At 38.5% G+C, this 14,549-nt stretch overlaps 1 protein-coding gene across 1 annotated transcript; it reads left to right on the forward strand.

Annotated features, from left to right (window-relative positions):
* The first annotated feature begins 308 nt into the window (after positions 1–308).
* On the forward strand, positions 309–8,612 carry LOC122733014 (olfactory receptor 10Q1-like). The gene is made up of 2 exons (XM_043973500.1): positions 309–333; positions 7,651–8,612. Exons 1-2 carry the CDS (start codon positions 309–311, stop codon positions 8,610–8,612), a joined length of 987 nt encoding a protein of 328 aa, XP_043829435.1.
* Positions 8,613–14,549: the final 5,937 nt, after the last annotated feature.

Below are 14,549 nucleotides of genomic sequence, written 5' to 3' on the forward strand. Positions count from 1 at the left end.
TAGATACATACCCCCAGGTCTAGGAACCCCACAGTGGTACTCCTGAGTACCACACTCTCAAAATCTCTGCTTTCCAAGATTTCCAAGTAGTAGCAATCCCAACATTCATCTGTATGAGGTCCAACTTGAAAGCAAAGATATAGAGTGTGTCGACTAGCCAGGGTCTCTCCTTACTTGGGAAACTCCATACTTTTCATTTAAACCAAAGTAAAGAAGGAGAGAGTGGGTGAGTTTTCCAGAAGAACTTCAAAGGGAGGATCTCAAAACAAAAGTCAGCCTTCATATCATAGCTTTTCCCTAGATGGTTGATGGAGTCAGATGCACTGGAAAATGGTAAGGATATGCCATTTGACTCTTTTCATTTATTTGTCTGGATCAGGGTCCTGGGAAATGAAACAGTAATATGAAACACAATGCCAATGTCTCTCATTTTGCCAAAGAATAAATTGATTCCCAGAGAGAGGAAATGAATTTTCCAAGATCACAGAGATCATGGGATCATGGGATCATAGGTAGGTAACTTGGCTTAGATACTGTATGATTTTGAGTCCATGAGAGCAAAGCTCAAGTCTTACTATTTCCTTTATTTCCCATAGTACAATGCCTAGTGCTAACCAAGATATAGCAAGATGCAATGTATCCTTACTGATCAGTTGTTTTTGAGCTCCTGGGTTGACCTAGACAGACTATCTTGAGAAAACTTTAACCTAGTTTCTTGCATCAGGCTGTAATTTCATCAGATACTAGAGATACTGCTAGCAAAGGGTATATCGGTCCTTATTCCCCTCTGTAGTTAACCCCCTGTATCCTTAGAGTCCATAATCTCAGTAAATGCCATTTACTCTGTCTTCCATGAGAGAGGATACATCCAGGTCATAAATCCATAAAAATAATTCCCTCAAGACTAAGCTTTAGGACACTTCCATATTCCTAATTTGCAGAAAATCCATCTCCTTTGGGTCATTAAAGCCAGATTTCAGAATCCTCCTAAAATGAATCCTTGTATACCTGTAGAGGGATAAATAATAAATCTGTCAACACCTTTTGATCCTGTGTCATTCTTTCCCATGTAATCTGTCAATACCTTTTGGTACTGCGTCATTCTTTCCCATGTCTTCCCATAAACCCTTTGTAGAGAAACTCCTGAGGACCCTGGAAACATTCCACTGTCAAGATTTCTTAATCTGGGATCTACTGTAAACTTCTAAATATATTTTTATAATCCAATATATTTTCTTTTATGCATTTGAAAATATTAATCTGAGAAGGGATTCATTGAATTCACAAGACTTCCCAATAGGTCCAAGACACAAAAAAAGGTTCTATGTCTTCTCATATTAGGAAACAGCTAGGTGGCTCAATGGATAGAGTGCTTGGTCTGGAGTCAGGAAGACCTGAGTTCAAATTTGCTCTCAGACACTTAATATCTATGTGACCCTGGTAGGTCACTTAATCTCTTTTTGCCTTGATTCACTGGAGAAACAAATGGCAAAACCTCTTCTGTATCTTTGCCAAGAAAATCCCATGGACAGTATGGTCAATGGGGTCACAAAGAATCAGACACAATTGAACAATTTCTCACATTGGGGTAATACCAGAAGCTCTCAGGGTGCCCGTCTATTAATAAGTACCAAAGGGTTTAAGTTATGATGTAAAAAAAACCATGGGTAGTAGTAGAGATGGGATAGAATGCCATGTTCATTTTATGCAAGCCATTGTTCTATAGACAGGGCATTTCTGTCACACCTAAGCTTCTATTCAGCTTAATTCAAGTACTCATTGAGCACCACCAACATGCCAGAGATTATTTTTTCTGTTTATATTGCTGAATAGTAGGCAGAACAGAAGGAATATTGGTGGTAAAATTATAGAAGTTTTAGAAAAAATATTAGAGATCATCAAGTATATTCCCACTATATTATAGGCAAGAAAACTGAGGGCCAAAAAGGAGAAATGCTTTGGCTAAATTCATACAGCTAATTAGTAATAGAATTGGAATTATAACCCTGGCTTCCTGACTCTATACTCTTTCCACAAATAAACAACTGCCTCCAAAAAAAGGAGGGAATGCCTATGGAGTGGAGTGGTTTTCCTCTTTCACTAAGAATCTGTGTCTGATTAGTGGAAGTAAATGCTTGCTTTTCATTTCTCATGTATTGATGAAAGCCTTCTTTACCCTTTTGCCTGAAGGAATTAGCTAGTCTATTCCCTTTATTTTATAGGCAAGGGAACTAAGAGAAGCATTTTGTCTAGGTTCATACAGCTAGTAAATAAAAGAATTGGGATGATAAACCTGCTTTCCTGTTCAATGCTCTTTCCACAAAGAGACAGAGCTGCCACCCATTGTGATCAACTGCAAACAGCATATTGAACTGAGTATAACGTGACCTAGGTTTATGAACTAGCTCTGTGGCCTCGGGATAATGACTACACATATCTGAACCTCACTTTACTCATCTTTGAAGTAAAGTAGTAGGACCCAATGATGTCGAAGGGCTTTTCCATGATTCTATGGATTTGCTAGGCTGCTTCAAACTGGGAAGAGACATATCATTGCTTCCTTTTTTCCTTTGAATACATCATTACCTCATAGAATCACAGAGATATCTTGGTATAAAGGGGTGTAGAGATGATCTTAGCCAACACACATATGGGCAGAAATCTTCCCAAAAGATCTCTCAAAAATGGTCACCAAACCTCTGAATTATCATTTTACTTTGGAATGACTCATTTTCCAGGAAGGTTTTCAAAACTCCTCTTTTTTGCATTTCCCATATTCATTTATTCATTAAGTATGTTTAGCTGAGGAGTTTAGCTGAAACAAAAGAGCATCCATCTATGAAACTGAAAATTCATTAACAATACATCACCAAAAGGTAAATTAATCATGAGAGGAATGCTTCTGCTGCTATGCATCAATGAATCCAAGCTTTGTTAATATGATTTCTCCCTCCTTCAGTCCAGATTAGCCACCCATGCCTTCTTTTTAAATATATATATATATTAAATTTTTAAAATTTATTTTATTTTCAATTCACAAGACAAGCATTTTTATAAAAGAATACAATAAAAAATGAAAGTACATAAAACTGTAAATCTATCATGTACAACTTACTATTCCCTCCATATATACAACAAAGTTAAACTGTAAATTGCTTTCTGGTTTTTTTTTTCCTTTTTTATTCCCTCCTTCTCTTTCGTCCTAGAGATGTCTACTACTAGACACAATTCGCCAGAGGTGGCTAGGTGACTCAGTGGATAGAACTCTGGGTCTGGAGTCAGGAAGACTTGCATTCAAATCTGGTCTCAGACACTTACTACCTGTGTGAACCTAGGCAAAGCCCTTAACCTTTCTTTGTCTTAATCCATTTGAGAAAGAATTGGCAAGCCAGGCCAGTATTTTTGTCAAGAAAACCCCATTGACAGTATTGGTATGCTATGGTCCATGGGGTCATAAGAGTTGGATACTACTGAACAAGTTCACCAAACTCAAAATCTGTCTCTCTCCTATTTCAGCCCATAGATCTTAGTCCTGCTTCTGGGATAAACTAGACTAAATCAAATCCATCTTCCATGTGATAGATGGTCAAATATTTGAAGGTCTCTCTCTTACCTCACTTCATTAGATTCCTGTCAGTCTATGTTTGCTTCTAACCAGCAACCTTACACTTCAAAGGCCAGTGTGTTTTCACAATCTCAGTTTCTAATGGCTCTTAGTCTACAACCTAATTCTGAGAGAGAGATTCATGTATTCCAGTTGGTAGAGTCTCAAAAAAAGCTGTCTAGTCCCCAGTAGGGAGTGCCTTTCCATCCATTATTTTCAGATTCTATGGAGAAGGTGGAGTATTAGAATAGAGTTAGAGCTAGAAGACATGTTAGGTTGGATCTAATGAAATCTCATTTTACTGAGGAAACAGCCAAATCTCAGGAATGAGAACTGGTTTATCCAATGTCATAGAGGTGGTAAGTAACATAAAGCCTACCAAAAGCCAAGTTTATAATGCCAGACACGTGATTTTGACATAATTTTAAAGGACTTAGGAGAGATGTCAGTTCCCTTCAAGTGTTTGAAGGACAGTTCTTCGGGGGCGGGGGGGGGGGAAGGCATTAGACTTATTTGAACTGAAGGCAGAAAAGGAACAGTGAATGGAAATTGAAAACTTGAGTTCATCTCCATGTAAACAAAACCCTTCTCTTTACTAGAGCTGTGCCAAAGTGCAAGTAGCTAATTCAGGGAGTAGTAGGCTCCCTACTATTATAGGACTTTAAGCAAAGACTAGAGAATTCTTTTTAGAGAATATTGGAGAAGGGATTCTAGTTCTAATATGGATAGAACTAGATAGCTCTTGCCTTACTTTCCTACTCTGAGCTTCTATAATATTTTCAGCTTGATGATGGTCATCAGAGTCATAATGAAGAGATTGTACTTACTGGCAATGTGACAATTACTGGTAATTATTTTTTACTAACTGCTCTAATCCTTTCATATTTTTTTCCTTTCCTCCTCCTCTTCCTCTTCCTCTTCTTACTACTATTCATGTTTGGGGCTTGCACACCAGCTGTAAAGACCCAACGTTCTTCTATAGTCATGTGATCTTCTGTTTCCATTAGTCCTATAACTGTTTCTGTCCTGCAGAAGAGCTTCTTCCAGGTAAGAGCTAATTTAACCTTGGTCTTTAAAGCATAATGTTCCACTCCCAAAGGAGGTGGTAAGTTTTAAGTAAAGTATCATTTGGGGTTTTGGTAAAAAGCTTTGAGTGATGTCCAGAAAATATTTTGTCCATTCAAGTTCTCTCCTGTAAGCCCTATACTTGGAGGGTGTGATACAAAAATAATGACAACTAGAGTGTAGGAAGGTATCTGAAAGTTGCTGTCCAAGAAATGTGTAATGGGAAGAGGTGGGCTAGTCACATTGTGAAAACAAAGAGTAAAAAACAGATCACCTAAATTCCACCCAAGACTCATGAACTATTCAAAGACCCAGGAGAAGATGTGTAACACCTTTGTGGGGATCCTCCATAAGGCATCCATGGAAGGTAATGGACAAAAGTAACACAGCATAAGAAGGAAAGATGTATTTGTGCACTGGTGAATACTGTCATAAATCCTTTGATGTTTTGAAATGAAACTTCGAGATAATAAAGCTCCCATTAATTATCTCTCAAAGTTGTTGCAGAGAGATCACTTGCAAACCTAATGAAGGGACTATGTGCATGCAAGTGATCATTAGTCTAAGATCCTAGTGATGATGTCCTCTGAATTTAATTAAAATTATTTGGTTTATGATAAATTATTTAGTTTCATAGCTTAAAATAATTAATAATTATTGCCACTCAAAAATTACTACTGATATTGTTGTAATTCAGTAATTGAGTTATGTCCAACTCTTTGTAACCTTTTCTTGGCAAGGAATATTCATTTTCATTTGTACAAAGTTTGAAAGTAACAGAAAACTTTATACTCAATATTTCATTTGATCCTCAAAACAATAATAGGTCATAATTGTATAGTTCTTTAAGGTTTGCAAAGCTCTTACATGTTACCTCATTTGATCCTTATAAGAACACTGTTATAAGGAAGGTAGGTGCTATTGTTATCCCAATTTTGTAGTTGAGGAACCAGATGTAGAGAAGTTAGTCAAGTGACTTGCCCAAGAATACTCAGCTACTAAACATCTGAGGTAGGATTTGAAACCAGTTCTACCTAACTTCTAAGAACAGCACTCTAGATACCTCTATAATAACCTGCAAGCTACAAGTATTATTATCTTTGTCTTACAAATAAGGAAGCCAAGGCTGAAAGTGGAAGCAATTTGACTAGAGTCATCAGGAATAGAGTGGGAACTGGAACACAGATTAATCACCTGCCCTTTCTAGCAAAGCTAAATAAAGTGAAGATTTGTTCACAGAGAAACAGCAACAAGCATCATTATATGGAACACATTATAAACTCCAGGAAAGGAAATCAGAGTATAAGAAAATAACTGATATTTTTAAAATATAAACAGAAAAGCAGCATGGAATAGTGGATAGCATGTTAGGTTTATAGACAAGAAGTCTTGGATACAGTTAATGCCTCTGATGCTTACCAGCTATGTGAGCCCATGTAAATTGTCCCTATGTGTTTGAATGAACGCTTTAGGACCCATCTACTATATCAGAGTTGCATGGTGCAATAGATATTCTGCTGGGGTTGGAATCCAGACCTGAGCTCGAATCTTGCTTCAGTAACTTAGCTGCATAAACCTAGGTAAGTCATATACCTTCTCTCAATCCTCCTTTCCTAAAATGAGATAGTTAGACATGGTGGCTTCTAAGTACTTGAACACCTATAAATCTATAATCCTGTGGTATTTAGCCTATTTCATTGAAGATTATGAAAAATGATGTCCTAATTAAGGTCATACTTAGAGAATGTCAGAGCCAAAAGAGGCCTTAAAATGTGTCACTTTAGAATCTCAAAGTTGAAGGAAAGTTTAGAATATTCAACAAAGAATTAAGAACTAGAAAGGACTTTCAAACATAGAATGAAAAAAAAACATAGAATGAAGAATATTGGGGCTATAAATAACCTTATAACACAGAATATCAGAGTTGAAAGGAAACCTCATATTCAATCAGTTGTCAGATGATATTAAGTCTACTTTTATAAACTCTCTACTACATTCCCGTTCTCTTCTCTCACACTGCCACACCTTGGTTCAGGCCCTTATCATCTCACACATGGACTATTGCAAAAGCCTCTGGCTTGTGATCTCCCTGCCTCAAATCTCTCACCACTTTATTTCATCCTCCACTCAGCTGTCAAATTTATCTTCCTAAAATTCATGTCTGACCCTAAGCCCACCAACCCCATTAAATTAACTCCTGGGGCTCCTTTTTCCACCCAGGATGAAATATAAAATCCCCTGTTTGAATTGTAAAGTCCTTCATAGCCTACTTTCTTCCTACCTTTCCCACCTTACACCTCACTGGTCTCTGATGACACTGACTTCCTTGCTATTCCTTGCACACAACACTCCACCTCCTGAAACAGAGCATTTTCACTGGCTGCCCCACATGCCTGGAATTGCCCCCTTCCTCACCTCTGCCTCCCAGGTCCCCTGGCTTTGTTCAAGTCACAGCTAAAGTCTCACCTTCTTCATGAAGACTTATCTGGTCTTCTTAAATTTTCCACCTTCCTTCTGGGATTACCACCAATTTATTCCATATGTTTCTTATTTCTATAAAGTTGCTTTCCTTTTGTCTCCCATTTTAGACTGTCAGTTCTTTGAGAGAACAACTATTTTTTGCCTTTCTCTTAATCCCCAGCATTTAGCTCACTTGGTACATATAATAGGTGCTTAATAAGTGTCAGGTGACTGACTTTAAAACAAAAAAATATAAAGTATCAGTCTTAGAAAAGAAATTAGAATATAGAATATAGACTACTAGTCCTAGACACTGGGCATTATCTAATTCAATCCTATCATTATGTAGATGAGAATACCATAGAGGTATAGAGAGATGAATAGACTTGCCAAAGGTGATTTTTAAAGACCATTGAATCTACATATTTCTATTATTCTATCATTCTAAGACTAAAGCAGAGTCTCTTATTTTATCTAAGTTATTTAGTTAGTGGCCTTGACTTTGTATTTCTCCTTGGCAGATGAAATGTCTTCTCTCATCGCTTTCCATCTTAACCAGTCTGGCCCCACTGAGTTTGTGTTCCGAGTATTCACCACTTCCCCCAAGATTCAGGCCCTCCTCTTCTGCTTCTTCCTATTCCTTTACATATTGATCCTCTGTGGTAACACTGCCATCATCTGGGTAGTATATACCCACACCTCCCTACGCACACCTATGTACTTCTTCCTGTCCAACCTGTCCTTCCTGGAAATCTGTTACACCACGACTGTGGTGCCACTGATGCTCTCCAACATCTTTGGGGCTCAAAGGCCTATCCCACTGGCTGGTTGTGCAGCTCAGATGTTCCTATTTTGTGCCCTTGGTGGCGCTGACTGTTTCTTATTGGCTGTCATGGCATATGATCGCTATGTGGCCATCTGCCATCCCCTGCACTACACCCTCATCATGACCCAGAAGCGCTGTATCCAGCTTGTGGGTGCTTCCCTGGGCCTGGCTTTTTGCCTTAATCTGCAACTCACAGCATTGATCTTCACCCTCCCCTTCTGCGGGCACCGCCTGGAGATCAACCACTTCCTGTGTGATGTTCCACCCATCTTACGCCTGGCCTGTGGGGACACTCGATTGCATCAAGCTGTCCTATTTGTTGTGGGTATCCTTGTGCTGACCATTCCCTTTCTGCTTATCTCCATTTCCTATATCTTTATTGCCAAGAGCATTTTCCGCATCCGTTCTGCAGAGGGGCGCAGGCGAGCCTTCTCTACCTGCTCTTCTCATCTCTCTGTGGTTCTATTGCAATATGGCTGTTCCACCCTGGTCTATATGTGTCCTAGGTCCTCAGAGGATGAGGACCGACAGCTTGCTTTGATTTATACCTTTGTCACACCTCTGCTCAACCCCCTCATTTACACCCTACGAAATAAGGATGTCAAAGATGCACTGAAAAAATCCATGAGCTGCAAAGCAGCCTCTGAAACTCCATGAAGACTTGGGGTAGAGAGTTGTTAAGACAGTGGAAATAACTGATTTCAACATGTAATTTCCCACACTTTGTAATTTTCTACAATTTGCACTGCTGTTCTAAAATACTATGTGCTTAACAATATCATTTACTGTGATGAATTTGAATGGAAATTAATTGTTCACTTGCAAGAGATACTGTAAAGGGAGGCATGAAATGTATTAAATATTCTTTGCATTTACTCCAACCTCTGAGATTCTAGAATCTACTCTTAAGCATCTCCATGAGACCTGTCTCCTCACCTGGCACTAATAGATTGTACCCACTTCCATACACATGAGTTCTATTTGAGTATCTTGAACTTGCCCCTTCTCCATGTTTTGAGTTCTTCACACAGCAAACAGAAAGAAAAACTGTGCAGTTAGCATTATTAGAAATTTAAAATCTATCATTCTAGGACATTTGGGAAGACAATAACTCGCTTGAGGGAAGGATCTCTTCCTTCATTTTTGATTACACAGAGCTTAGTAAATGCTCTTTGTACTGAAGATGGTGGGGTCAGTAGTCATTCAATTAGTCAATAAACATTTATCCATCATCGACTATGTGCCAGGTAGTATGTTGAGAGTTCTGGAGACGCTAAAAGAGCCAGAAGACATTCCCTGCTCAAAAAGAACTTGCAATCTAGACGGTAGACAATAAGGAAACGAATACATACCAAACAAATAAGAAATAATTAAAAGAGGGAAGGCACTAGAATTAAGAGGAGTTGGGAAAACTTATTGTAAAACTTATTGTAAAACTGAAGTTTCCAACACAAAGTGTCACATAGCAGGGAATACTTCAAGTCACCTGAAACTAGATTAAAATGTAATTGGGGTGGGGGGAAGCTGGGTGGTACAGTGGATAGAGCACCGACCCTGTATTCAGGAGGACCTGAGTTCAAATGCAACCTCAGACACTTGACACTTACTAGCTGTGTAACCCTGGGCAAGTCACTTAACCCCAATTGCCTCACCAAAAAAAAGTAATTGGAAAATATCAACAAAATAAAATTAGATAATAAAGCAGAGCTAACGTTACTTTGTGGTTTTCTAAGAGAATATGCAGCCTTTAGGGATCCTTTTATAAGGTTTAGTGGTCCCCTTTTCTATTTGAATTTGATACCACTGCTGTAAAAGATGAGATTTTAGTTGAGACTTAAAGGAATGCAGGGACACCAGGAGGCAGAGATGAGGAGGAGGGAGAGCATCACAGGCATGGGGGACAGCCAGAGGAAGTACCTGGAGCCCAGAGATGTGATGTCTAGATCATGAAACTGCCAGGAGGCACTAGATCAAAGAACACCCGAAGAGGAGCAGAGTGAGGGCTAGAAAGGCGGAAGGGGACTCGATCCTGAGGGGGCTTTGAATGCTAAACTGTATTCTGTATCTGATCCTGTAAGCAATGGGGATTCATTGGAATTGATTGAAATGGGACAGTGTCGGGGATGGGGGATGACGTAGTCGGATCTGTGCCTTAGGGCCCATGATATAATGGTTAAGAACATGGACTCAGACAATAGAGGGTCAAAGATTGAATGGCTCATGACAAGAGAGGAAGTGTAGGCTAATCATCCATTAAAAAATGTCAGAAAATTGCAGAAACATACCCACTTTCTTTAGAGGGTAGAAGAGGCAAAATCTCTCTCTCTGTGTCTCTCTCTGTCTGTCTCTGTCTCTGTCTGTCTCTGTCTCTCTCTCCCTCCCTCCCTCCCTCTGTCCTCTTTCCTTTCTCTCTCCTCTCTCTCACTCTTTAGGTGTGTCTGTGTGTCTCCCTCTTCAAACCTTCCCAGAAACCAGGTACTTTATGAATGGAATGATACTCTCACCAGTTGGCAGTGTTTGTCAGTTTTCTGGTTCTTGATTCACAATCCCCTTCTCAAATAGTGGCCTCTATAGAGACAGCTAGGTAGTGCATTAGACGCAAAAATGGGCCTGGAGCCAGGAAGACCTGAATTCAAACACAGACTCAGATACTTACTGGCTGTGTGACTCTGGGCAAGTCATTGAACCTCAATTTCCTCAAATGTAAAAAGGGAATAATAACCGCATTTACCTCACTGGGTTCTTGGGAGGATCAAATGAATATTTGTACAGTGCTTATCATAGTACCTGGCACATAGAAGGTGCTCAATAAATGCTTATTACATCCCTCTTCTTTGTTCCTCTACCCCGAGATGGCCCATTGAGTGAGATCCCATTGAACTAGGTTGCCAGTTGTGACAGCAATTGTAATAGCCATTATTATCACACAGTAAGTGCTTAATAAATTTTTACTGACTGACTCATAGAGTATGCAGTGAGTAAGTCCTGGAATTATAGAAAGTAGAACTAGAATTAGAGCTAGATGATCAGACATCAACTAGTCTAATCTACTCTTTGTTTTTGTCAAAAAAAACAGAGGCTGAGGAGACAGTAAGTGCTAAACCTGATGTCTTGTAGTTAGTCAGTGATAGTCTTAACAATCCAAGGGGGAAAAAAACATGTTTTGTTTTTCATTCTTGGTCAAGTATTTTTTTAAATATGAATGTTTATTAGAAATTATGTGTTCATTTATTTATTTGTTTATTTATTGCAGGGCAATGAGGGTTAAGTGACTTGCCCAGGGTCACACAGCTTGTAAGGTCAAGTGTCTGAGGCCAGATTTGGACTCAGGCCCTCCTGAATCTAAAGCTGGTGCTTTATCCACTGCACCATCTAGCTGCCCCTTGGTCAAGTATTTAAAAAAAACCAAAAACTTAAAAGGCGACTTAAGGAAGGCAGAATAGTTGACTTCAAGTATTAAAAATGTTATAATGTTCAAGAAGGATCAGAATTGTTATACTTGGCCCCAGGGACCAAATTTAAGAGTAAAGAGAAGTCACCAAGAAATTGGATTCAACTCCATACAAAGAAACCAATCAGTATTGTCCCAAAATAGAATGGACTACTGTCTCGGGAAGTAAGTTTGCTATCATTAGAGATCCTTAGGTAGGTCAGCAATATAGAGGAGGTTTTTATTAAGTTATGAACAGGATTAGATGGCTTCTGGGTCCCATTCTAACTCTTTGAATTTATTAAATGTTTAGTTTGACAAGAGAGTTTGGGGCAGTGGTCATTGTACTTACAGTTTCTACTATCTCCTCACTTCCTTCCCCTTCTGCTTTGCTCCCTTCTTTCTTTTCTATTCCTTCTTCTCCTTTTGTACTTCTTCCCTTTCTCTTTCTCAATCTCCACTCCTACTGTTCTTCCACTAATAGCATTGAGAAATTATAAGAAGACAACTTTAAAAATCATAAGCTTTATGTGAATGTGAGCCATTATAATTATAAGGTCCTGAAAATTTGATCTCTGAGTTTTATGATAATGACTTGTTTTATTATAATTGCTACTATAAATACTCATTATGAAAAATAACTTCCATTTCTAGGATGTTTAGAAGTTACAGAGCAATTTTCAACAGTTCCCTGGAGATCAATCACTTCCTCTGTCATGCCCTACCTGTCCTAAGGTTGGCCTGTGGGGATACCCTCATACACCAGGATGTCCTATATGTTGCAGTATCTTTATGTTGACCATTCCCTTCCTACGCGTCTGCATCTCCTATATTTTCTTCTAATGTAGTAATTTCATCACTATCACTATCTTGTGTATCTCCTCAGCAGAAGGGTGCCAGCAAGTCTTCTCTACCTGTTCCTCCCACCTCACTGTGGTCCTGCTGCAATGTGGCTGCTGTAGTCTCATTTACTTGTGTCCCAGGTCCAGCACCTCAGAGGATGAAGATCAGCCGTTTGCCTTGGTTTATACCTTTGTCATGCATCTGCTTAATTTCCTCACTTATACCCTACAGAACAAGGATGTCAAAGAAGCTCTGAAAATACCCGTAAGTCACAAAGCTGTCTCTGAAACTCTGTGAAGGTATAGGGTGAGTGTCTTATGGTGGTTAAGGCAGTGGAACTCTTTCCAAAACATGAGTCTCCCACATAGTTTTCTATACTTTGTAGGTTTCTTCAATTTTTACTTACTTGACACTGTTTATTATTACATGAAAGTACCACCAGAGGAACAAATATGGCATTTAACACAAGTGGTTGTTGTTTTAGGTATACCTAGACCCTTTTTAGAGATATACTACCTTCCTTACATAGCCCTGATTCTAGCACTTGCCCATTCAGGACTCATAGGATAACTGAATCACAGATTTAAAAATAAAATAGACTAGTCCAACCTCTAAACAACCTGATTAATGTCATATAGATCATAATTAGTCAAACTAGAATTTTAATCCAGTCCTCTTTTTAATGCATAGTGGTCTTCCCACCAAAAAGGATACAAAAACAAGGCAACAAGCATTTATGAAAAGTCTGTTATGTATCAGGTGTTGTGCTAAGTGTTAGAGATACAAAGAAAGGCAAAGGAATCCATGCTCTCAGGGATCTCACAATCTAATGGAGACAAGACAAGCTACATGTAGAATAAATTAGAAATAATCAACAGAGGGAAAGCAGTAGCATTGAGTGGGATTAGGAAAGATAGAACTTCATCTGGGAAAGAAGCCATGGAAACCAAGAGGCAGAGATGAACAGAAAGAGAATTCCAGGCATGAGGACAGCTAGATGAAATACACTGATAGAAATTGAAATGCTTTGCAGAAAGAACAGCAAAGAGACCATTGGATCAAAACAGATTTCATTGCACAGGAGTAAAATGTAGAAAGACTGAAAAACAGTGAGTAGATTTTGAAGGACTTTAAATGCCCAAGCAGAGGATTTTATATTTAATCCTGGAGGTCATGGTCTAATGGAAAATGGAAATATTTACCACGTCAAAATTTTCTTCTGAAGAAGGAAGCTGTAATCTTCTCTCTTAAAGGGTGTCTGAGTGAAGAAAGTTCATTTTAATATTATTATTATTAACAATAAAGTGTGATAATTAATGTCCTAGTTAACTCTAATTGCCTTTAAGAGCTTTCCACTATTGACAATAATACCAACAAGTTCCCAGTGCAGTGGGGACCTCTACAATGCAGGGAAGGAGATACTATTTCTCATCTCTTCTACAGGACCAAACTTGGTCATTATAATTATTAAGCATTCAATTGAATTTTATTATTCTTTCCATTAAAATTGTCATAGTATGCATGACTGTGTGTGCACATATATATAAATATATATGTAAAATGAGGTTAACTATACTATATGTTTAATTCACATTTACACTGTGGTAAGTGCCCTTGTAACATTAAAACCAAAATGTTAGGATTATAATGTATATTATAGTAGTATATTAAATTAAGAAAGAGGTATTATATTCCAATGTATATAATTATAGGATTATATGCATATTATATCCACTGTTAACCAAGTATACCCCATACCCCTGCCAGTACCTTTATAACGGTGTGGTGGCATAGTTTTAAAAATGCTGGCTTTGGACTCTGAAGACCTGAGTTCAAATCTTGTCTCTCTTCTTTATTCCTTGTATGAACTTAAATAAATGACTTTCTCTTTCTGGGCCTAGCTTCTCCACATGTAAAAGGATGGATTTGCCATCTCTGAAGCCCCTTTCAGTGCTAAATCCTATGATCATAGTATCATATCCTGATTGCCACTTGGAGTCTGAATATTAGTTCTGGTTTTGGAGAGCCCAGGTGGTCTCAGACAGGCTACCCCACCCAGACCTTTTCAAGCTGGTTTGGGTAGCTCAGGGAATTGTGTCTACATGGTTTTATACTGAATTGGATAGACAAAACTGAAACTTTGTACCAGCTGAGAGAAAGCAGATCTCAAATGCCTTTGAATGCACAAATCTTAGGTAGGACAAATAATAATATCTGACACTTATATAGCAAGTTTAGAAAATATTGCTATCATTTCACAGAATCAAGATTTAGAGCTACAAAGGACCTTAAAGACTATTAAGTCCAACCCTCCACCCCCC

Source organism: Dromiciops gliroides, chromosome 6, assembly GCF_019393635.1.
Source record: "Dromiciops gliroides isolate mDroGli1 chromosome 6, mDroGli1.pri, whole genome shotgun sequence".
Classification (NCBI taxonomy): Eukaryota; Metazoa; Chordata; class Mammalia; order Microbiotheria; family Microbiotheriidae; genus Dromiciops; species Dromiciops gliroides.